Source organism: Caenorhabditis elegans, chromosome V, assembly GCF_000002985.6.
Source record: "Caenorhabditis elegans chromosome V".
NCBI lineage: Eukaryota > Metazoa > Nematoda > Chromadorea > Rhabditida > Rhabditidae > Caenorhabditis > Caenorhabditis elegans.
Window position 1 is genome coordinate 10,293,428 of NC_003283.11, and position 20,878 is coordinate 10,314,305.

At 34.9% G+C, this 20,878-nt stretch overlaps 4 protein-coding genes and 2 non-coding genes across 10 annotated transcripts; 2 read left to right on the top strand and 4 right to left on the bottom strand.

Annotated features, from left to right (window-relative positions):
• Window positions 1–135: 135 nt before the first annotated feature.
• col-150 (Nematode cuticle collagen N-terminal domain-containing protein) lies at window positions 136–1,222 on the bottom strand. The gene is made up of 2 exons (NM_073246.5): window positions 1,063–1,222; window positions 136–983 (listed from the first exon to the last, which is right to left on the bottom strand). Exons 1-2 carry the CDS (start codon window positions 1,177–1,179, stop codon window positions 207–209), a joined length of 894 nt encoding a protein of 297 aa, NP_505647.1. The 5' UTR covers window positions 1,180–1,222; the 3' UTR covers window positions 136–206.
• A 48-nt stretch (window positions 1,223–1,270) lies between these two features.
• Window positions 1,271–1,414, top strand: B0024.17. Its single transcript, NR_069270.1, has one exon. It is a non-coding gene; the product is annotated as an Unclassified non-coding RNA B0024.17 (non-coding RNA).
• A 2,557-nt stretch (window positions 1,415–3,971) lies between these two features.
• B0024.4 (CUB_2 domain-containing protein) lies at window positions 3,972–5,558 on the top strand. Its single transcript, NM_073247.4, has 5 exons — window positions 3,972–4,365; window positions 4,409–4,664; window positions 4,746–4,840; window positions 4,886–5,194; window positions 5,260–5,558. Exons 1-5 carry the CDS (start codon window positions 4,005–4,007, stop codon window positions 5,409–5,411), a joined length of 1,173 nt encoding a protein of 390 aa, NP_505648.1. The 5' UTR covers window positions 3,972–4,004; the 3' UTR covers window positions 5,412–5,558.
• Window positions 5,559–6,044: 486 nt separating this feature from the next.
• Window positions 6,045–13,956, bottom strand: che-12 (Crescerin-like protein che-12; the record flags this gene model as incomplete). 4 transcript variants are annotated; one of them, NM_001269275.3, is made up of 23 exons in its annotated part: window positions 6,045–6,219; window positions 6,270–6,415; window positions 6,462–6,685; window positions 6,734–7,056; window positions 7,142–7,231; window positions 7,278–7,470; window positions 7,551–7,690; window positions 7,732–7,854; window positions 7,901–8,083; window positions 8,127–8,210; window positions 8,275–8,369; window positions 9,292–9,409; window positions 9,452–9,597; window positions 11,118–11,556; window positions 11,604–11,730; window positions 11,815–12,002; window positions 12,132–12,296; window positions 12,346–12,713; window positions 12,829–12,931; window positions 12,981–13,061; window positions 13,114–13,254; window positions 13,408–13,578; window positions 13,811–13,956. In NM_001269275.3, the coding sequence occupies 23 exons, from the start codon at window positions 13,925–13,927 to the stop codon at window positions 6,136–6,138; spliced, it is 3,849 nt and encodes a 1,282-aa protein (NP_001256204.1). The 4 variants fall into 4 exon arrangements, with proteins under 4 accessions (NP_001256204.1, NP_001256205.1, NP_001294732.1 ...); NM_001269276.3 differs by lacking the exons at window positions 11,118–11,556; window positions 11,604–11,730; window positions 11,815–12,002; ... (5 more) ...; window positions 13,408–13,578; window positions 13,811–13,956 and adding an exon at window positions 10,040–10,353; NM_001269277.3 differs by lacking the exons at window positions 11,118–11,556; window positions 11,604–11,730; window positions 11,815–12,002; ... (5 more) ...; window positions 13,408–13,578; window positions 13,811–13,956 and having other exon boundaries at window positions 6,136–6,219; window positions 9,452–9,454.
• On the bottom strand, window positions 11,776–11,796 carry 21ur-8896. The gene has a single exon (NR_069271.1).
• Window positions 13,957–14,863: 907 nt separating the features above from the next.
• On the bottom strand, window positions 14,864–20,626 carry gcy-6 (Receptor-type guanylate cyclase gcy-6; the record flags this gene model as incomplete). Of its 2 annotated transcripts, none has more annotated exons than NM_073249.3 (19): window positions 14,864–14,947; window positions 14,998–15,089; window positions 15,144–15,242; window positions 16,627–17,230; window positions 17,273–17,361; window positions 17,406–17,555; window positions 17,636–17,957; window positions 18,004–18,289; window positions 18,337–18,670; window positions 18,753–18,888; window positions 18,936–19,055; window positions 19,105–19,217; window positions 19,264–19,395; window positions 19,443–19,669; window positions 19,845–19,977; window positions 20,030–20,139; window positions 20,304–20,413; window positions 20,466–20,519; window positions 20,573–20,626. In NM_073249.3, 19 exons carry the CDS (start codon window positions 20,624–20,626, stop codon window positions 14,864–14,866), a joined length of 3,249 nt encoding a protein of 1,082 aa, NP_505650.3. The 2 variants fall into 2 exon arrangements, with proteins under 2 accessions (NP_505650.3, NP_001294696.1); NM_001307767.1 differs by having other exon boundaries at window positions 20,454–20,519.
• Between the last annotated feature and the right edge of the window lie 252 nt (window positions 20,627–20,878).

Here is a 20,878-nt window from a genome sequence, read left to right on the forward strand (position 1 = left end):
GAGGTTACATCACTTCAAGGCATATTGAAACTTAGTTACTCTTCTCAATTGTAATTCGAGAATTGTCTGCCGAGTCTCTAATTTTCTTAACATGATGAATATTCATAGGTCTTGTTCGATGGAAAAATATTCAAAAACGGTGCATAAAAGTTTATTTTTGTTGTTGTGGAGTGAAAAAAGAAAATAAAAACCTTAAAATCCAACTTCTAATGCCTTGCTTTGACAAACACTGACGATCTTGGTGGGCATGCACAATATGCAGCATCTGGTCCTGGAAGGCCTCTACCTCCTGGAGTACCTGGATGTCCATCGGATCCTCTGTTTCCTGGTTGCCCTGGTCTTCCTCCTGGTCCTGGTTGACCATCTTGTCCTCTTTCTCCTTTTCTTCCTGGATTTCCTGCACTTCCTTGCTTTCCTGGTTGTCCTGGTCTTCCAGCTGTTCCTGGATGCCCACGTCCCTTTCTTCCGTCTTTTCCTGGATTTCCTGGTTGCCCGGGTTCTCCGTCTCTTCCAGGATGTCCAGCATTTCCTTGTGGTGCCGGTTGACCTGGTCTACCATTATTTCCTTTTCTTCCAGGTTGTCCTGGACGTCCATCTGGACCTGGTCTTCCTGCTTGTCCAATTGAACCTGTTGGGCCTGCTGGTCCTCGTGGGCATTTAACACATCCTGGTTGTTGTCGTGGACATTGAATTGGAGCATGCACCTGATGATTGTCCTGTCCACGGGGTCCTGGTGATCCAGAAGTTCCACGTTGTCCTGGACGACCTGGAGGTCCTGGTGGTCCCCGTGGACAACGTGGCTTCGCCGGCTCACATTGACACCAAGATGGTAATCCCGAAAATGTTTGACGCTTTTGACGGAAGACAGAGTTAAATGGATTTTCCTTAGGCTTTGATGGTGGAGATACCATTACTTGAACATCGAGCATCTCAACCCAGGCAGCATCCGTTTCTGCGCGGAAAATCTTCACACCATCCAAAACCTGAATGGAAACATGAGTAAGGTTTAATTTTAAATGAGAAAATAATGATTTTTTGTCATTAAATTTAACTAAATCATACTTCTTCATGGACTTCATTGATAGTGCTATAGAGTGATGGAATAACCACAAGACAGACGATAACGGCAACAGTAGATGCCAATGAGGCTATTCCAACTAGGAGCTTTTCTTCAAACATCGTCAGATGTGTTGTGCCTTCTGAACATCTGACATTCTCTTTTATACTCATCGACGGAAGGTCAATTTCTGCCATGCCAACAGCCATTAACGATGGGCGGTACCACCCAGAAGAACAGCCGGTGGTTGAAGGAGGGCATCATGTTTTTTGTCTGCCGGATGGTTTTGGTAGAAATAAAAAAATGAAGGAAGTATCGAATGCGATTAAGGAAGTTACTTACTGGAAATAACGAAAAAATCGGAGAAAATCACAGCGGTGTGCAGTTAAGTAATGCGATTTCGTTTTGTTTACTGGTTTGATTGACTTATGTCTTGTTCATAGTTTAAATTTGAAACTACTTTTTTAATAATTGTTACTGATGTTTTCAAATTTTTGAATCCCTAGATGTTGTTTCTAAAATTATAAAATAAAGTTAGATGCCTTCAATGATCAAATAGTTAAATTTACTCCTTTGGTTATTGTACCTAAACAAGTTTTACAAATTTGCAAATTTATAAATAATTAGCAGTTCTGATTTAATTTTTAAAATGTCACTTTTCATAAAGCCTATTTTCACTTCAGTTTTAAGTATGTAGCTCACTGTCAGTTGACAGTTCCGAGTTTAGACCAAGAAAAACCACGATAATAAGCTTTGAACTTTGAGAGATTTTACAGAAAACAACAAAACAATTGAATTTACGGAAACATGTTTTCTCTCAAATTAACGCATTTTCTACTTTCAGACTACACCAAACAAACATCTTAATTTTCAAGAAAAAAATTTCCGACGACACATAGCCATGATATTGTGATGGGATTTATTATAACGATTATCTCAATGATATCTTCTTATTTATGTGTATTTTTTGCCCGGTAACACAAAAACAAATTTATTTCCACCGCATGATTTCCTTCTCATCTTGATTCCCAAAACTTCCCTCTATTACTCTCCTCCTCGACAATTTGTCCTTGACCGATCCGTTTGAAATCCCAAGGAATTGTTACTTTTTCGGAAGCTGTTATAGAAGATTTAGATATGAGATACTGAGAAATGAATTCTATAGAATCGGTTGGAACCTGGAACCATCGGAAATTCACCAGGATGGAACGGAATCTTTCTTTTTAGCCATGTTATTATTTTGGTTGGAACCGGAAACAGGAAGAAGCTGCAAAAGTGTAATGTTATACTAGTTGATTACAAAGTACTGATCATGATAAAATTGTGTTCCTTTGTTCAATTTAACTGTAATTTATGTCGTGATTATCGCACCTTTCAAACTTTGTTACAAAATCTACAGAAATAGAAAAACACTTCGGAGCTCTCATAATCCAATTATTGTGATCTTTTTCAGTTTCCAAACCAATGTAAAATATATTAACTTCTCTTAAATCAATTAAAATAAATAAATAAATTTTACTGCAAAAATTCTTCTTCTTCTGGACGTTGACTTCATCGAAAAATGTAAGCGACAAATTGGGTGTTAATATGCATTCTAAGTTGTTTTACTGAATGCTATGTAGTTAGTATTTTAACACTTTCGTCAGTTGGGTATTTTCGTTAATCATTTTTCGTTGAATTTCCAAATGAAGGGTAAGGTAATATTTGACTGAAGTTTTCATTTTCCTGATTACATTCACAGTAAATCTAACAATGGAATGAATTCACCAAACTGTTACTAATAGGTTTAGCTTTTACACGAATACTTCTAATTTCTAAGTAATTTCTTGAATATAATACCTGTAATTAAAGCTACCTAACCACGCAAACTTCAAGGAATCGACCTCGACCATCACAATGAAAAATTGACAAACCTAGGTGCTATTTCAAAAGTCGATTGATGTGATTTACGATGTCTGGAGACTCTTCTACCTCTGATAATCAAATTAGGAGAAGGAACGTCGAATGGCTTTCAAGGTCTTTACGAATTCTGATTTTTGATTACATGGTATATATCTTTTTGGCAGTTTCTGTAATCTATTAAAACTTTAACAATTTATCCGACCAGAGTATCAAAAAGCGACTTTCAACAGATATCGGAGATATCTGCAGATTTGCAAATCTCGGTTCAACTTCAATATCTATTCTTTTCCGTTTTTGTAACGTCAAAATCCGTGTCGTGACGTCATCATAATCTGGGAGGTTTCCGTCGAGACAAAACTGGTTTTAATAAATACAAAGGAACGGAAGCAGGAGAAGAAGATGGAAAAGAAGGGGTGCAAGGTTATTTATGCGGTGGAAATGACACGGGAAAGGTGGCAAAATGTAATACATGGGAACTTTGATTGGCATACAATGGTAGACAACTTTAATTATAGATAATGGCTTTTAGAAACAATAAAAAATAACAAAGAAGAATAGTATAAGAGCAATTATAGAAAAATCATGGATTTTATGAGATACTGTTCTTGTTGCAGTGACTAACCCAAAATATTAAAAAATTGAAGCTACTGTATCTGTTTTTAATATGTATTCTTCTCGTTGGAGCTTAGAAATTTTGGCATGAACCTCAATTTTCGCAAAAGATATAAGATAGGCTTTGATTGCCTTTGCACCAGGCAGACATGTTTTGTTTAAGTGAATGCTTTTTAAGCTTCTCTTAAACACCATTCGTTTTAGACACTATCTATGTTGGAGTCATAATCTGTTGCAAATTGAAATGGGTTTTTTCTATAATTGTGAATCATCATTCTGATTCACCAGCTTTGTGATTATACCTTTCTTATCACTATTATCACTCCCATTTACACTCCTCCTCGATTTCTCAATGTTTACATAGCTGTTCTTTTTAAGCAGGCAATAAGCCTGAAATAACGGTATTCCAAACGAACTTTCTATTTCTAGTAGAATGATTGTTCCAGTTTTATTTTCGTTATTTGCTGTCTGCAATGCACAACAAATTCTCAACTTGAAAGATTTTGATGTAAACACTGGCACTAAGATTTCTCAAGTTGCTCCTTACGCCATTTATGTATCTGCTTCTACGGACGATACTACTCTTCTGAAACAAATCAATGTGAAAACAACCGATAATCAGGTCAAGAATTTGTATGACCTATCCAGAAACCATATTATGCAAAACACTGGACTTTTGCAACCATTTGTTGTGAATGTCACCACAGAAGCTTCGATTTCAACAACATTGAGCGCAGAGCAAATGGGAAAACTCACTGGATTCTTGTACATTACCACTTCTAAACAACTGACAAGTTAGTTGTTTATTTAGAATCCAATTTCATGAAAGATTTTCAGACAACCATTTTTTGGTATACAATGTTCAAGAAGCTGAACTGATTAAGGTTCCAACAGACGACTACACAATTGTATTTTTGAACAGCAACTACAGCATTCTAACATCACAACCATTTCAATCATCAAGCATCAGTGCATGGTCTCAAACTGAAGGCTCCTCTGTAAAGTTGTATGAAGGATGTCCAAGAGACGATGCTGAAAAAGAAAATTCTCAATTTTTCTCGAATCCTGCCGTTATGATCAATGGAAAGCAAATGTGAGTGCATACATAAGCTGAAACTACTCTAGAAATCGTTGGAGATATCTCACGAAAAATTAAAATTGTTCCAATTTTCAGGTTCTTTCCTGTCGTTGAAATTTTCTCTCTGAGTTTGGGAGCATTTTATTTCAAATCATCAAAAGGCGTTCAATTTGTGATTAGTAATGAATTTAGTAGGTAAAGTTTTTGTATTTATTTTCAAAAATTAAAAATTTCAGCTGATGTGAACAATCGTCCTACCACATCTAAAATTACAACAGGTCTTTATATGAAACCAATCACTGTGAATGACCGAAAAGTGAGCATTTTCACAGGACACGACGATAAGCTTAATGGAACTATTGGAGTCAATGTTGTGGGAAGTGTTCCAGCAAATGCAAATTTTTCAGTCACATATCCAATTAAATGGGTTACTATTCCGACAAATATTATCCAATCATGGAGTATACCTGAAATTTCTGACAGATTGGGTTTGGATACAATCAATTCGGTAGCTGGAGAAGTTTTTGTACAGTATTATATGATTCGTAAGTCTCATTTTTGCTATTTAAACATGCCTAATCAAGTATTAATACTCCACTTTATTTTTCAGAAGGAAATCAGTCAATCAATCCAGTGACAACAACAATGCTTCCAGGACGTCAAACTACATCACGAGGAATTGAAACAACAACAAAGTCAAATGCAATTGTTCAACTATTCACGTCATTTATCATTACAATTCTTGGAGCTCGGTATCTTTAAGTTGATATTTGTTTGTAATTACGGACTTATGGTGCTTCATATTTAATTGCTCTTATGTTTAATATTCATATGAATGAAAAAAATTTCTGGATACTTACTTCGTCAATAATTGTAATACTTTTTTTCAATAAATGATTTCATCAAGCTCAAAGTGCTAAATTCCAGATAGATTTTTATAGTTGGGGATGGCCACAAATAATAAAAATGATCTTCTTTAACCATGAAAAATCGTATGATAAAACAATTTTTGCCGGATTATAACATATTTGTTTTAAAAAACTCCGAAACAGCTATCAATGATTTCACTACTCTCAAATGAAACATGCTTCTATAAAATGGAACATTGAAAAATGGAACTTTTTTTTTGGGAGGAAAAAAATTAGTAAAAAAATTTGCCCGTGTGTGAGAGTTGAACTGCTTTACAAATAATGAAGTTTTTATGATTATTTGTATTTTTTTTAATGAATGGTGAAATCACGTATAACTGAGTTTGTTTGGAAGACGTTGATTCAAAAGTGAAAAAGAATCATTGTTGAGTACCTATCGTCTAAAAATATACTTTAATCAACGAAAAAGTCGCAACAAAAATTTTTTTTTGTTGGTTTTTTTTTTGAGAACACAAGTACACCAAAACGCACCACAGTAAGATTTATTGAAAAACTAGAAAAATTATCACTAAAATTGAGAACCCGCTGACAGAACAGTTACGGAATTCTTATGAAAATCACCGAATCAGAGCATCCAATTGTTTCTTTCTATTGGGATCCAACTCTGAAGTTGCCAAGTCAAGCAATTGTTTTTCCCCAATCTAGAAATTTTGAAATTTTAATGCAAAATTTGGTTTCTATTATTTCTTACAAGTTTAGCAAGAGTTTTTGCAAGATATTGTGTTGCTTTCTTGTTATCAACATCTGGCGCACTATTTTTGACACTGTCCCACAATAGAGGAAGAGCCATCACTTCGACTTGTTTTGGTTTGCTTTTGTATGCCAATTTGGATAACTCTGAAATTAATAAAATTTGTGTGTAATTAATGAATTTCCAACATACCACAATATTGTGTCAAGATAAATGGACGTTGTTTTACATTTGATTTCTTTGTAGCTGATGTCATTGCAGGAAGCAAGCTAACTGGTTCAATTGATCGAATTGTATGTTGAATACATGTTCTTGCTAGATGCTTGTGCTCTTCCGATTTACTGGAAAGATGAGCAGTCAATGCATGTGCAAGTTGGTTCATCACTGCTTTTAGATTAGATTCAGTTGAGTAGAGTCTGTAAACTTGTTTATTATAGAAAAATCTTCAAACAAAAAAAACTGACTTCGCCATGCTTCCCATAGTAGAAATATATGTTTCCATTGCACACGATGCAACTTTTCCATTTGTATCCCCTAATCTTGAAATGAATGCTTCAATAAGTCGAGTGTCACTTGCAACTGCTTTACTTGCATGTCCACACATTTCTTCAAATCTTTGTAAGCCTGTTAACCGTCTTTCCCATCCCGCAGCTAAAAGCTCAGTACGAATTTCATCGAGGTCAAGCTGTAAGCTATCGGGAAGCTTCTTCTGAACTCTTCGGGTACTTCCGATTCTAGAGAGTGATCCAGAAAGGTTAGCGGTTGATTCCAATGAGTCTACTCCTCCCTAAAAAAAAACTTTTAAAAAGTTTCCACAAACAACCGATGAAACCGATGATTTTAGATCAATTTTGAGAATTTATAGCCCTTACCCGTTTTTCAACATTTGCCAAAACGTCTTTCACAGCTTTGATCTCCGATTCCAATGCATTTTTTCTCATAAGTCTATCGAAATTCGGGTCCTGAATAGCTTTACTTTTACTTAGCATTCATTTTTCATTAAGTTACCTTTGACAAAAAGCAAAGAGATTGTTTTCCTGGATTTCTTACTTGTGGCGATTGATCTCTTGAAAATTGAAGTAGAACGGGAAGCACATTTGAAAGTGCATTTTGATTATTAAGAATCGCTGAACTTCCTTGAATTGTGATAATGTCATAAACAAAATTAGCACATGAGGAACGAATTGTATTGTTCTTGGATCTGAAAACAAATACATTCGTGACGTTTCATTCAAATTCTTCGTTCATTCAAAAGTTTCTTTTTTCTATTGAAATTCTTACTTTGCTCCAGCCAAAATAATCCCTTGCAGTGCTTTTCCAGCAGTTGCAGCTTTCACAAGTTTATTCAACGAATCAGTTGCATCATCTCGAATAAAGGCGTTTGACACGTCACCAGATTTAGAGAGAAGTACAGCGCAAATCTACAAACAATTGTTATTTTAAGTCTACATTTGTTTTGTACCTTTTCCATTTCTGAATCAATTTTGGAGTTTAAATTTTGAGCCACTGTTCCTATGGTAACAATTGCCACTCTAGAAACCGATGATCGCAAATTTTTGCATTCATTCAAAATGGCAATGATGACCTGTAAATTTAAGGTAAAATAAAGAGCTTCAATACTAGAAAGGTACCTCTTTCAAGTTATCAGCTACCATTCTTGGTTGTGTTTCAGATAATGTTGAAATCATATTTAAACCATCGACCTTATCCGCCCATTCATCACTTGACATCTTTTTCAATGCTTGATTTACCGACATATTCGATGTATCCAATAATGAATATGTTTTTGAAACAGCAGTAAGCTCACGATGGGGCTGCAATATTTCTCTCAAAATTCTATTTTACACATTTAAATACCTTTGATACAGATTTTGTCCTTTGTCCCTGTCCGGAACGTAGAAAAGTACCATTATTGTTGATTCTTTTCTGGGGTTGTGAAATCTGAAAATTATTAACTTTCGAAACTGAACTGAAATTTGATTTTGAAAGATGATTTTATATTTACCGCATGCTTCAAAGGAGGATGTGAAGTGATTGGTAGACTGTGGTGACTGATACTTTTCTTTCCCATGCTGGATGGAACAATGGCAGCGTCGAAATCTAAATTTGACTATTAATTTGAATTCGAATTTCTCTCAATGCCATCTCTTTTTTTGTAATTTCACAATTAGTGCCTTGACTTTCAGAAAATGTAGTTCTAACTTTCAGGTTGTTTTCCTATTTGGAGTTTGTTGTTTTTTGCTAATGTTCTCGGAAGCTTTGAAAGTGTATTTTCTTGAAGTGCGAATACATTTCTCGGCAACGTCAGTTTTCCAAAAAAAATGTTGTTCGTAGAGAATAAACATCTGCAGATTTTGCAAAATCCAATTAGGTCCAAAAATGTATACATACGTTTACGGATGTTACAGTATTCACTTCACCATAAAAAAGATCTAATTTTACAGCTGTAAACTCCTACACTGATTAAATATAATTTCAAAAACATTCTGAATTCATAAAAGTGAAAGCTATTTACAAAAAATGAATTACTTGGACTACTCCACAGATATTCTCGGCCATCAGATTTTAACCAGGACTGTGTTTTATGAGCGAAGATAGGTGGAAGATGAGTACTAGAAATAGCGGACATTTTTTGGGAATACATCACGTAAAGCACTGAAGAATGAAAGTGAGCAAAATTTTTAGTTTCTTTTTCTCTTTTTCTGGATGCTTCGTTGTCTCTTCTCCATCCGCTCACATGGTTACGCCTGCGCAGCACACCAATTCAATGCCTCTTCTTTTATTTTTCTTTTTTTCAAGTCCTCTTTTCGTATGGTTTTGTTTAGAGGTACGAAAAGGAGATATATGGAAAATATATATGTATTGAAATGGGTGAGCAGAGAATAAAAATGAAAAGACCGACAGAGATGAGTCCAATAAACTCCGCTCTAGAAAAAGTAGTATGGCTTCTGTTGATCTTTGGTATTCGAATTTGAGTTTTGAATTTTAATTTAAAATCTCGAATGTCAAAAATGTCGCCCACCTTGGAATGAATATTGCCCACTTGCTTTTGCTGGGCGATCGTCAAAACTTCTTGGAGGATCATTTTCCATCTCTTCTTCTCCATGATCTTCAGAAAGATTTGTGTCACTTCTAGCTCTCTGAAAAAGAGTTATATTTTAGTCAAGTATAAGTTATCGTACCATTGACTTCAAATTTCCTTTCTTAACAATATGATTGTTGTTAACTTCTTTCTTTGTTGCGCTTATCGATGACTTTTCTGATGGGGATATCGGTGGACGTTTCGGAGCTTCCCAGGAACTTGTACTTGAATTTGGATTTGATGCTGCTATAAAACAGAGTATGCAAATTTTTTTTCTAGTTTGAAATTTAATTTTTCAATTTTTTAAACTCATATAAAATCTAACATTAATGTTTATTATTAAGCAAGAAGCATAAATAAGCAGAAGCAACACTATATTTTATCTGATTATTCCTTAGAAGTACCGCATTCTAACTAATCAAAAAACTTTTTAGAAATTTGGCAGATGCCGAACGCCAAACTTCCTCGATTTTTGTGCAAAGTTTGGAAAATTTGAGTTTGGCACTGGCCAAAATATTGAAGCTTCTTTAAGCGAGGTACTGAATTCTTTTGAAAAATTTCTTCCGTGAGGGGAAAAATATTATGTGTTTTCTGTTATAAGAATTGTAACAAAAAATATCTCAATGAAAAGAAGATTGTATTCAGATACATTTGTTATTTTTCAATACATCTTTAATAGAACTCATACGTCTCATTCTTCTGTTCACAACCATGAACATGTTATTCTGATTTGAAGACATCGGCATTGGAGTTACAGTTGACGAATAAATACGATTTGGAGCAGAGACGGCGCGACTGACAGTTGTACCCATTTAGTATTGGTACGTCATTAGTACATCTGAGTACGTGGTCAAAAAATGAAACAAAAGAGGTTTGAGAGTACAGAATATTCGATGAAGTGTAGTGTAGGGACTAACGAAAAAAGTAAAGATACAACAACGTGGGAGGAGGCGGGTGCCATGCAACGCGTCCTTTTTTCCGAAACAAGAGAAGATGGAGAGGAAGGAGAGAGAGTGGTCATTTTATTATGTCACTTGGTCTTTTTGTTGCATGGAGGTACGAGAATAGATGAAGAATGGGATTGAATAAAGGGAGAGAGTGAGAGAACTCAAAATTGGTTTCGACGGATGGCCTTCGCGAAAGGCATGAAAGAGCTTGACTACCAGTTTTTGTACGATTTTTGGTTGAGATTTTGAGCGTAATACTTCGAGAAAACTAGTAAAAAGCAAAACAAAAAATATTTTAACCCTGGAAGGCAGAGTTAAAAATGTGTGTGTCTTGAAAATGAAGTTATGCTTTTCATAGAACTTTAGTAGAATGCAAGCAACACAAGAATGCAGGTTCTCGTTAGCACCTGCTTGTTCCCACAACTAATCCAGGAAAGAAATGGGGTTAATGTCAAGAATAACAGACTATACGAAAATTCAATGCTTTTGTTTGAGAGGAGAACTTTTGAAAAATACGAGATTCAGTACGAAATTGAAACTACATCTCTGTGAATAGGAATCATACCAACGCTGATAAATTGCACACCAGCACCATTTTTAGTGGTGTCTGGATGAAGTGAAAACATGTTAGTATTTCTAAAAGTACTGTTATAAAATTGATTTTGTTATGTTTGTGGTTTTGGTTTTGATAATTGATACTGTTTTTTAATCACATTTTTGCCTATTTGAGTTATTTAAAATGCATCAATTATGATTTACGAAGTTTCATATTTCTTTATTTTGTTTTAATGCTTTCTCCTTCAAGCAAATCCCACTCACCTGAACCTTGTCTCCTCACAAACGAGTCATCACTTTTCATTCTTGTCATCACTATTCTTTGACCAATGTCCAGACTTGAATTTTCAGAAGTTTCGTGACTTTTCTCAATTCCGTTTGGTAGCCGTTGCGCTTGATGTGACGCTTGCTGAGCAGGTTGCTGTGGTAGACTGAATGACGGTTTCTCTGCTTGTCCCTGTTGTTGGATCACTCGATTTCTTCGAATTGTTGCAAGATTTCCAGCCAAACTGATTGGTGACATTGTTCTTTCAAATGGATCTGGCTCAACGCCACCATTGCTCACAATCCATGAGAGATCTGCATTGGAAGGCAAGCTCATCTCAGCTTCTGCAAGATCAAATGAGTCCATCATTGGAGGTGTTGAGTATTCAATGAGACCATCGTACCGAATACGTGGAAGTACCTGACGACGGATTCTGGCCTGAATTAAAATGATTTAAATACTTTCTAGAGATTCAATCATCATACTGTTACTGCTTCCGTTAATCCTCTTGAATTCTGATCTTGTTCAAAATCTCTCACGGGTTTCATGATGATCTCGGTTTTCCCATTCAATAGGTAAGCCAGTACAGACAACTGCTCAAAGGCGGCTAATCTGAAAATATGTACGACGGATTAGGTTTTTATTCATGAAATACTTTCATAAAACTCAGATCTATGAACATATAAGACAACTCACCTAACCCGTTTCTTGACGTCATGAAACATTGGAACCAAAATATTCACAAGCGGTTGCAAGTTGAATTTTGAAGGGCTGATAGTCATCAAAGAAGCTGTGTAAATATTGATTACTTCCTCTCTCACTCTTGAATTCTTATTTTCAAGAAATACCCGAAGACATCCACCGACTGTTTTAGGATTTATATTCTGAAAAATATTTTAAACCACTTTAATATTGTTTTGAAGTTTAGTTAAATAGTAAGGTATATGCAATTGCCACCCATTTCGTTTCGGACCATGAAAAAGTATGTTTAAACTTCAAATTTACAAACAAACCTGAAAGAGTTCCATAAAAGTCATCATTATGATTTGTTTGATCACAGATTTTTGATTTCCGAAATGCTTCGCCACGAGATTCACAAATTGTTGAATATGTGCTTCCATGTGCCCTTTCAAATGATGTCCAGTTGCACGAACAATGTCAAGAGCTAGAACTACTACCTGAACAGTATTTGTATTAATAATAAACATAAAAAACACTGAAATATACCTTGAAGTTCAAATCTTCCAAAACATTTGACAACATGAGCAAATACGAATGTAAATGAGGAACCAATCTAGCTATTTCTTCTGGAGTAATCTGATCAACTACTTGTTTCATTTTTTCTAATCCCGAAATTCTTTGATTAGCATCTGTATCCTCAGCAATTAAAGCACACACTAAGCTTGGAACTATTCCGAATCGAAGACGTCGTTCACCGCCAGATTGAGGTTTAGCTGATGCTCGTAGAACACCGCTTCCTGCTTTTGATTCTGTGTGTTCTACTTGAACATTTGCAGTTATTTGTTCAAGAACTTCACGCTTTTCCGGTGATAGATTGGTTATTATCTTTTGCCAAAATTCGTTGCCAATGAAATCTGAAAAATAAAATATTGTGCTAAAATTCTTTCAAAATTGGCGGATATTTAAAACTATTCTTATTTTCCAATAACTCTAGCCCAAAAATTTGATAACTTTTTCACAAGATCTTACAATGCAACTTTTTCATGAGTACTCCAGCTTGATCTTCACATCCTTGAATATTTGATTCTGTTGTGAAATTTTCCACCAGGCATGTCCAATTTGATTTAACCAACTGAAAAATAAGAGATACTGAAAAATAAGAATAATAACACCTAAAATACCTCCGGAATAAGAATGTGGTGTAGTTCTGTGATCAATTCAGATTTTGAGTTGCAATTGGGCATAAAGTTGGAAAGCATTTTCTTTAATTGAATTATTTTAATTGTTTTAACATCTTTAAGCAAAAATACTAACCAAAAAGGATTGTAATGCTTCAGGTTTCAGGCGAAGAAACGTGGCAATTGCCTGATGTGTTATCTTCCGAACTGTCACCTTATTGCTCACCAATTTTGGAATTAAATTTGGCATCACAAAGCACATGCAATATTCTGTGGCCTGAAATATAAGCGCATTTTAATATCCAAAATATTCAAAATATTTTAAATTCCATCCGAGTTACCAGTTAGGTTATTTTATTAGTAAAAACTGGAATTTATCATTTTTCTTTGAAGATGGGCAATACGTTTAAAAACGAATTTTCAAACTCACACTTCCAAATGTCGGCATAGCTTCGACCAAAAACTTGATACATTGATGTTGAAGTTCCCATCTATCATCACAGATAATCTTGTCAATACATTTAAATAATTCTCCTTTCTTTTGAAATTTATGAAACCAATCTTCTTCCCGTTTTGCTATCGTTGCGGCTCGAATCAAAGTCTGTAATATGTATGATAATAGCCTAAACCTCGTAAAAAGTGTGAGTTTTTATTTCTACTTTCAAAGCGCTCTTTGAAAAACAATAAACTAAATTAATAACATTCAAACCATTGGAAAATTCTCAAATTTATTTGAAATTATATTATTTTAAAGTATGATAGAATCAGTCACATGTAAATCTTTCCCTCCTCTTTTACTATCAATATTCCATTCTTATCTTTTAAAAACTAACCGTTAGTTTTGTATCAAAATCATTGCTCTTGAGAAGTTCAAGAAAATCCTCAGGTAGAAAGTTGGGAGATGGTAAGCGATCATTACTTCTTGATAATGCATCAAACAGTGATGTCATATTTCAGATTCAATTGCTTCCAACTGAAATTCAAAAAAAAAAACTGAAATCAACAATAGATGAAAGATGGAGAGAAACTGGAAAAGAGTACGGGGGAGTGGGAGAAAAAGGTGAGGATATCATAAGCCGTGGGCGGTGGTAGTGGACAGACGATGAAGACAACGTGAAAAGATGAAAAGGAGAAAGAAGGGGGAACGCAATGTAGCTGTAGTCTGGGCAACCGCTGCGTGAAATGTGTATAGAGTCTACTAGTTGAGGAAAGAAGCCGAGTTTCGAGGTATGCAGGGTTATGATGACCAAATGGACCTAAACGAGGTCCGTTCAGTAATACATAAGATAAATGTGTCCGTTTAAAGAGAAATAAAATACGAGAAAGAAAAGTTTCGTTTTTTTAATACTTCTCTTGAGCTTTTCTACGATATTCTATTTGCCTGCTCAAATCCTTATTTTTGAATTTAAAATGTACATATATTTTTATTTTTGATAAACAATTGAGTTCAAATGTCGAACTCGTACCACCACAAGCAATATTTCATCGACCTAAAACTAATTGTTATTTAAAATTTAACAGGTGATTGCTTGCAATTTTTAATCTAATACCTTCACCCAATTTCTGAGTTTTTTACTAAAAAACAAGTTTCGGATTCCAAATTCAATTTCCTGTGTGCTCTGTGGGACTTTATTGATAAAGTATGAGATTTTGGGAGTTCGCAAAAACTGAACTTCCGCTTTGAATATTTCCGGTTTTTATTGGTTTTCAAGCTGATACGCTTAAAGCCAAAAAATAAATGATTACTTATGAGTGTAACTTTATTTTCTGAAACACTGTCGGTCTTTAAACATTTTATCAAAAACTTCAAATATTTAAAATTAAAATAAAACGATACAATATGTATACATATAATAGTAAGCAAAAACTGAATATCAAGATAATTTCTAATCTTGTTTTTTCTTCAGAATTTTCGGGGCAGCTGACTCGTCCATTTTAAGCAACCAATACGTTGCCATAACACCTTTTCCCTGAAAGAAAAACAAAAGAAATCAGTGTTCATGTCTTGAGATTTCGAAACCTTGATTATGACTTCGCCACGTGGCTCTGTGGTAAATCCACCAAGTCTCATCAACATTTGATTTGCTTCTTCCGAAAGATGAATCTGCCCCGCTGAAAATAAATGAAACGAAGAACTTATGTTAGTGGACTTCTGGAATATTTTACGTTTAGAGTTGCTCTCCATTCGGCTTGCCGTATTGACCGCATCACCAAATAAGCAATATCTTGGCATTGTTAGTCCAACAACACCGGCTACAACGGATCCTGAAAAAAACTTTTATTCCAATAGTTCTGTACATTTATTTTGTCTAGATATTATGTTCAATCTATGTATTAGGTTGGCAAGAAAGTCCTGTCCTATTTTTCAATCATTTATTTCTCGAAGCGAACTAAAACAAGAAATCAGTTATATGTTCCATCATGATCAACAACGTCCTGCCAACGTTGAGGTAACTTGTGGATCCCCTGCCTGTAGAATCCAGCGGGCAGGGACTCAAAGTATTGCTTGATATCAGATTTGAAATTTTCTCTTGTTTTGAAAGCTATACCTTGAAGGGCAAGAGTCAGATCGGAGAAAAGCCAATAATCACTTAGAGCAATGTCAGGAAAATTTGGTGGTAGAGGGAGAATCACCCATCCATATTTTGTCAGTTCCTGCACCACTTGTTTTAAAACATGTGGTCGAGAGTTTTAATGTTGGGAATATACTTTCTTATACTTTAAGGCTGAAGGACCGACTGTTTTCTTAAAATTCGGTAGTTGTCTTGAGTGGGTCTCTCCGGTAATAAATTCACCCTTAGGTAACAGCTCCCAGTAGAGGGGTCCAGCCAGTCCCACCAAACAGAGAGCATACTTTTTTTTTGGGTGAAGGCCGAGTTTCGGAACATGCAGTAGGGTTTGTCCTTCTGCAATCCGCTGGGCTTGTCTGTGATGGTTAGTGTACAACACCCACTTTCCGTGTTTAGTAATAAGCCGGCTCAACCAACGGTCACCGCCGTGGAGAGTGAGGAGATTACATGAAACATCAACTTGGCGGTTAAGGTTAGCCAGGGTCAAATCATGAGGTACGATCGACCAAGAATTTTACTCATGCCGAGCAATTTCAAGCTATCTGCTTTAGAGTTATGAAAGAACCTAAGCTTGCTTGCAAGCTCATTGGTAGTTTCAAACGGATCCGATTCAACACTGGCTTTCAGTGCATTCAAATCCAACTCATGTGGTCTTTTGAGCATTCCTTTTCAATCAACGAAAAGTCGCTTTTTCCGAAACGATTGAACCATTTCTGTATGGTTTTATACGAGGGAGTATGTCCATCGTAAACTTTCATCAGAAAAGTTTTCGAATCATTCAGTGTGTTGTCCGCCAGGAGCATGCATAACAGAACATGCCGAAGAAGAATTGAAGTAGGAAGATTCATCTCAATTGAACTTGAACTAAGAGAAAGGGAGAGGGATAAGGGGTTAATTACTACAAAGACTTTTGTCTGCTTATTAATCACTAGAAGTGAGTACACACCAAAATAGATCTACATCCCACCATGACAAAAAATTAGGACATGACTTTCTTGCCAACCTAATATTTTCCTTTCTTTCCTTCATATATATCTATTCGAAATTATATGGCTTCCATATAAAATAAAACTACCAACCACAATGAAATCCAACTCGAATTTTAATCTTCTCCCCTGGAAGATGAGGTATGCTAAAGTCCGCCAAGGATTTAACAAAGTTGATTGACATGCTTGCAATATTTCTCGTATGTTCATTTCCATTCCTTCTGGGAACACCAGAAGCAACAAAATATCCATCACCAATAGTTTCAACTTTGTAGACATCGTGCTGTTCAATAATTCCATCGAATATTGTGTACAATCCGTTTAATAAATTAACGACTTGAAGAGGAGTACACTTTCCTGCGAGAGTTGTAAAACTAACAACATCTGAGAAAAACAGTGTGACAATATCAAATGTTTCCGGTTCAACTGTTTGTCCAAGTTTCAGCTTATCAGCTACTTGTCTTGGAAGCATACGGTATAGAAGAACATCACTTTTCTTCTTTTCTTCAACTAATTCTTTCATTCTTTCAGCAACTTCATCTTCTAATGTTGATGCATATGATTCAAGTACATTGAATACATGATCCATTAAATTATCATTTCTATTCGTATTCATGCTTCTCAATTGTGAAGCTACTTGTTTAATATCAGGACGTTCTGAAGGTCTCTCTGTCCAACAGTCTCTTACTAGGTGAAGCTGTAAATGCATAATTATCAAAATTTAAACAGAGAAACATACCAATGCAGGATTTATTTCAATTGATTCATCATGTTCTAAGCTTGGTCGTGGAGATTGAAGTCCGCCCTTTTTCAGCATGTATATTATTTCTAAACTCAAAATCTATTAGGATTCAACTCAATTCATGAAATACCTTCTGCATCCTCTTTCCTGTTTTCGAGATCAAAAACTGAACTTCTGGTAATTAACTCAGCACTTATAATTCCAAAACTGTAAATATCTCCCTCTCGACTACCCAATATATCATCAGTTCGTAAAAGTTCTGGAGATGTCCATAATCGATCTAAAATTATATTATTTAATTCGTCTGGTTTTGACAACAATAAACTACAGTTTCAAAATTCAATTTTGTAAATTACTTACCAGATTTGTTGTATTGATCGTGTGTTCTGAAAATTCTTAATCCAAAATCTGTGATTTTCAACTGCCATCTGTCATTTAATAAACAATTTTTTGATGTGAGCATTCCGTGAAACTCGTGGGATGACTCATGAATCCAAGTTAAGCCATTGATAATATCTTTCATTAATGAATAAATAAAGAATCCATCCATTTGCATACTAGCTTTTCTTATCACATCAGCCAAAGATCCTCTTGAACAGAATCTCCATACGGAATAAAGTTGTGGAGCATCTAGACTCATTCCGATGAATTTATTCAAATTGGCATGGTCTATCAATCTCATCTTCAAACGTCACTCATTATGAACAACATATAAAAACCTCAACTACCTGTCTCATTGTTGCACATGTTTTATTATCGAATACCATACGAATTGAATGTTTTTTCGCTGCTACTCGTTCCATTTCAACATCATTTTGGATTTGGAAAAACAAATAATTTCTGGTTTCTCCAACTTCTGATAATGTTGATGATCTTGTTGAAGATATAGTACTGGGAACACTGCTGATACTTCTCATACTATGTTCTCCTTTTCCTTTCTTTGTAACAGTCATCATTGATTTGAATGGTATTTGCCAAAGTGCATTTTGTCGCTCAACTTCTTGTTGTTTTGCACTTAAATAAGGGGTTTATAAAGGTGTGTGATATCAAAAGGAACTTACTGGCAAAGGTAAATAAATGCGAGAATAGCTCCCATGATAGTAAAGAAAATTATAATTATGGCTGCAATAAACCACCCAATATATTGAAAAAATACGTTTGCAGGGCACAATGAACCCGTGTATCCACAAATTGGTTGATCAGGTGGTCGGATTCCTTTTCTATGAGACCATAAAGCAGTTGCTTCATTTGTATAATGTTTTGTAACTACTGCCTCCTGTTGATCCACATCAACAGTCATAATAAGTGAAGAATTATTGTTTGAATCAAGTGTTAGAACAAATAGAGTTGGCTGAAGTCCTCCACCTTCATCTATGGCTACTGTACCACCGACTCCTGAAATACAATTATCAGATTATATCAGATTCATCAGATTCAGTTTTGAATAAACTATATTCCATTAAATACACTTTCGTACCATTAAATACTCCTGCCATTTTTCGTGGGAATGCAGTTCCATTTTTATACTGATTAGGAACAGTTTTCATTATTTGATCCATTACAACTCCATAGATGTATACTGAATCGTGTAACTGACCAGCATACGTAGCAGCCTAAAACATATTCTTTGAATTTGAGCCGATTCTGTTTTAAATCTGACAGTTTGATATTCAGGAGACGCGCACGCATCTGTACAATTATATGGTGGCTCTTTCATTCGTTGAATAATTTCATGTTCAAACTGTGTATAATTTGATCCAACGTTTCCTTGACCTTGCATCTGAAATATCATGTTTTTGAAATGAATACTTGATAATTATTGAACTAACATCAACAATAAATATTGACTTTTGGAAACCCAAAAGAGCTTCTTGGTCACCTGGTTGTGGGCCTGTAGCTTCAGTCCATGGATATCTAAATGTACCATCAGCTTGTGGTACAGCTGAAAATTTTAACTGAAGATTTTCAGAGAGTACAGTAAAGTTTACCATATCCTCGAGATCGAAGTGAAGGGAAAATATAAACGTATTCATCATTAACAAATCCATTTCTTGCCGCTACTAACATCCATCTTCGATGAAGACCTCGTGAATTTCCTTCATGAAAACATGGAACAATTACTGAAAAATAAATTACTTCAGATAATAATTTCAGAAATGAAAGATACTTCTTCCTCTCGTAGAAACATCTTTTAAAATTGCAAGAAGCCCTTCTTCACTGTGATCCATTATTTGAACTGCATACGATAAAACTATATCACCATAATAGGCTACCATATTTTGAAAATCATCTCTCAATGTTTCACATTTTTCATCATTCATTTCCAAAGAATATGCAAATACAAATTGATCCCATCCATACTCTTTCATTACTTCACGAAATGTTACAGCAAGACTGAAAAATTGGTTTATCGTAGTAGATCTCAAAGTGGTGTAATATTCCAATCGAAACTAAAACTAAATCCAAATATATATTCTAACTGTCTTTATACTGTTATACTGTTATAGCTGTCAAAACAATATAATTAAATCTCTTAAATAAATGTTGTGATTTTTGAAATGTATCCAACCTTCTAGATCCAATTGATAACATTCCAGCTGTTGGAAACCTGGATTCATCATCCAATGTTGCTGATGAAGTTATCCCCCAAGTAATAAGTGGGATATTGTAGTAGGTGGCAAGAATGAAAACTGGCATTGCAGCTGAAACTCAGTTTTCCAAAAATGAAGATCCATCAATTTATTGAATATTTACCATTATTGGTAGTAGGACCAAATAATACATCAACGTTGTGCTCTGCGAATAGTTTAATTGCATTTCCAGCAGCAATATTTTCATCACATTGATCATAGAGAATTGTAAATCTAAATTGTTATCATTTCAATTTCATTCGGGACTTTTTAAATTTAGATTTAACCTCCAGAAATAAACCTGGATCAATGTCATAAGTTCCCATTTAGTTTTAAATTTTTGGTAAGAAGGGTCATTTATTGTTACTATCCCTACAAACTTCATTTTATTTTCTTACTTGAAGTCATATCCAAGAAGTAATCCTTCTCGTTTAATTTTATCAATTGCAATACTCGCTGCACTTGCAGATGTTCGATAATTGATATATGTAGTGGATCCTTCCACATTCTGAAATCAAATATTTTATGAATAACGCTATGCTTTTCACGTTTTCAAGTACATCGCAATGCAGAAATCCCAGATGAAATACGTTCCCAGGAGGTTGACATATAGTCTGAATATCATATTTTAAGAAACGAACGCTCGCAAGCTTGAAATTCCGGGTACCTGGATCACAAATAATAAAGGAAAAATTACAGAACGTAGATAAACTCCGATCATTCACTGGAAAGGAGTTATGAAAATGAATAAGTGGGCAGTCTTCTGAGGTTTTAATATATACAAAAAGTGTTATAAAAACAATATTCTATCTTGTTTTCTTTAGTTTTTATTAGTTTTCGGATATATTCCAGGCGGCTCATAATCATGAGCAAACTTGTTGAAGGGCTTCGACGAACAAGTCAGAGATAATATATTTGTTCAGTCCTATACGCGTATTAATCAGCTTCATTAGTCAGAAAGAAAATTACGAAT

Coding starts and splice junctions, on each gene's coding strand:
- col-150 (NM_073246.5), bottom strand. CDS start 1,179: ATGTTTGAAGAAAAGCTCCTAGTTGGAATAGCCTCATTGGCATCTACT. Junction 984..1,062: donor TCAATGAAGTCCATGAAGAA/GTATGATTTAGT, acceptor GTTTCCATTCAG/GTTTTGGATGGTGTGAAGAT.
- B0024.4 (NM_073247.4), top strand. CDS start 4,005: ATGATTGTTCCAGTTTTATTTTCGTTATTTGCTGTCTGCAATGCACAA. Junction 4,366..4,408: donor CACTTCTAAACAACTGACAA/GTTAGTTGTTTA, acceptor AAAGATTTTCAG/ACAACCATTTTTTGGTATAC. Junction 4,665..4,745: donor ATGATCAATGGAAAGCAAAT/GTGAGTGCATAC, acceptor TCCAATTTTCAG/GTTCTTTCCTGTCGTTGAAA.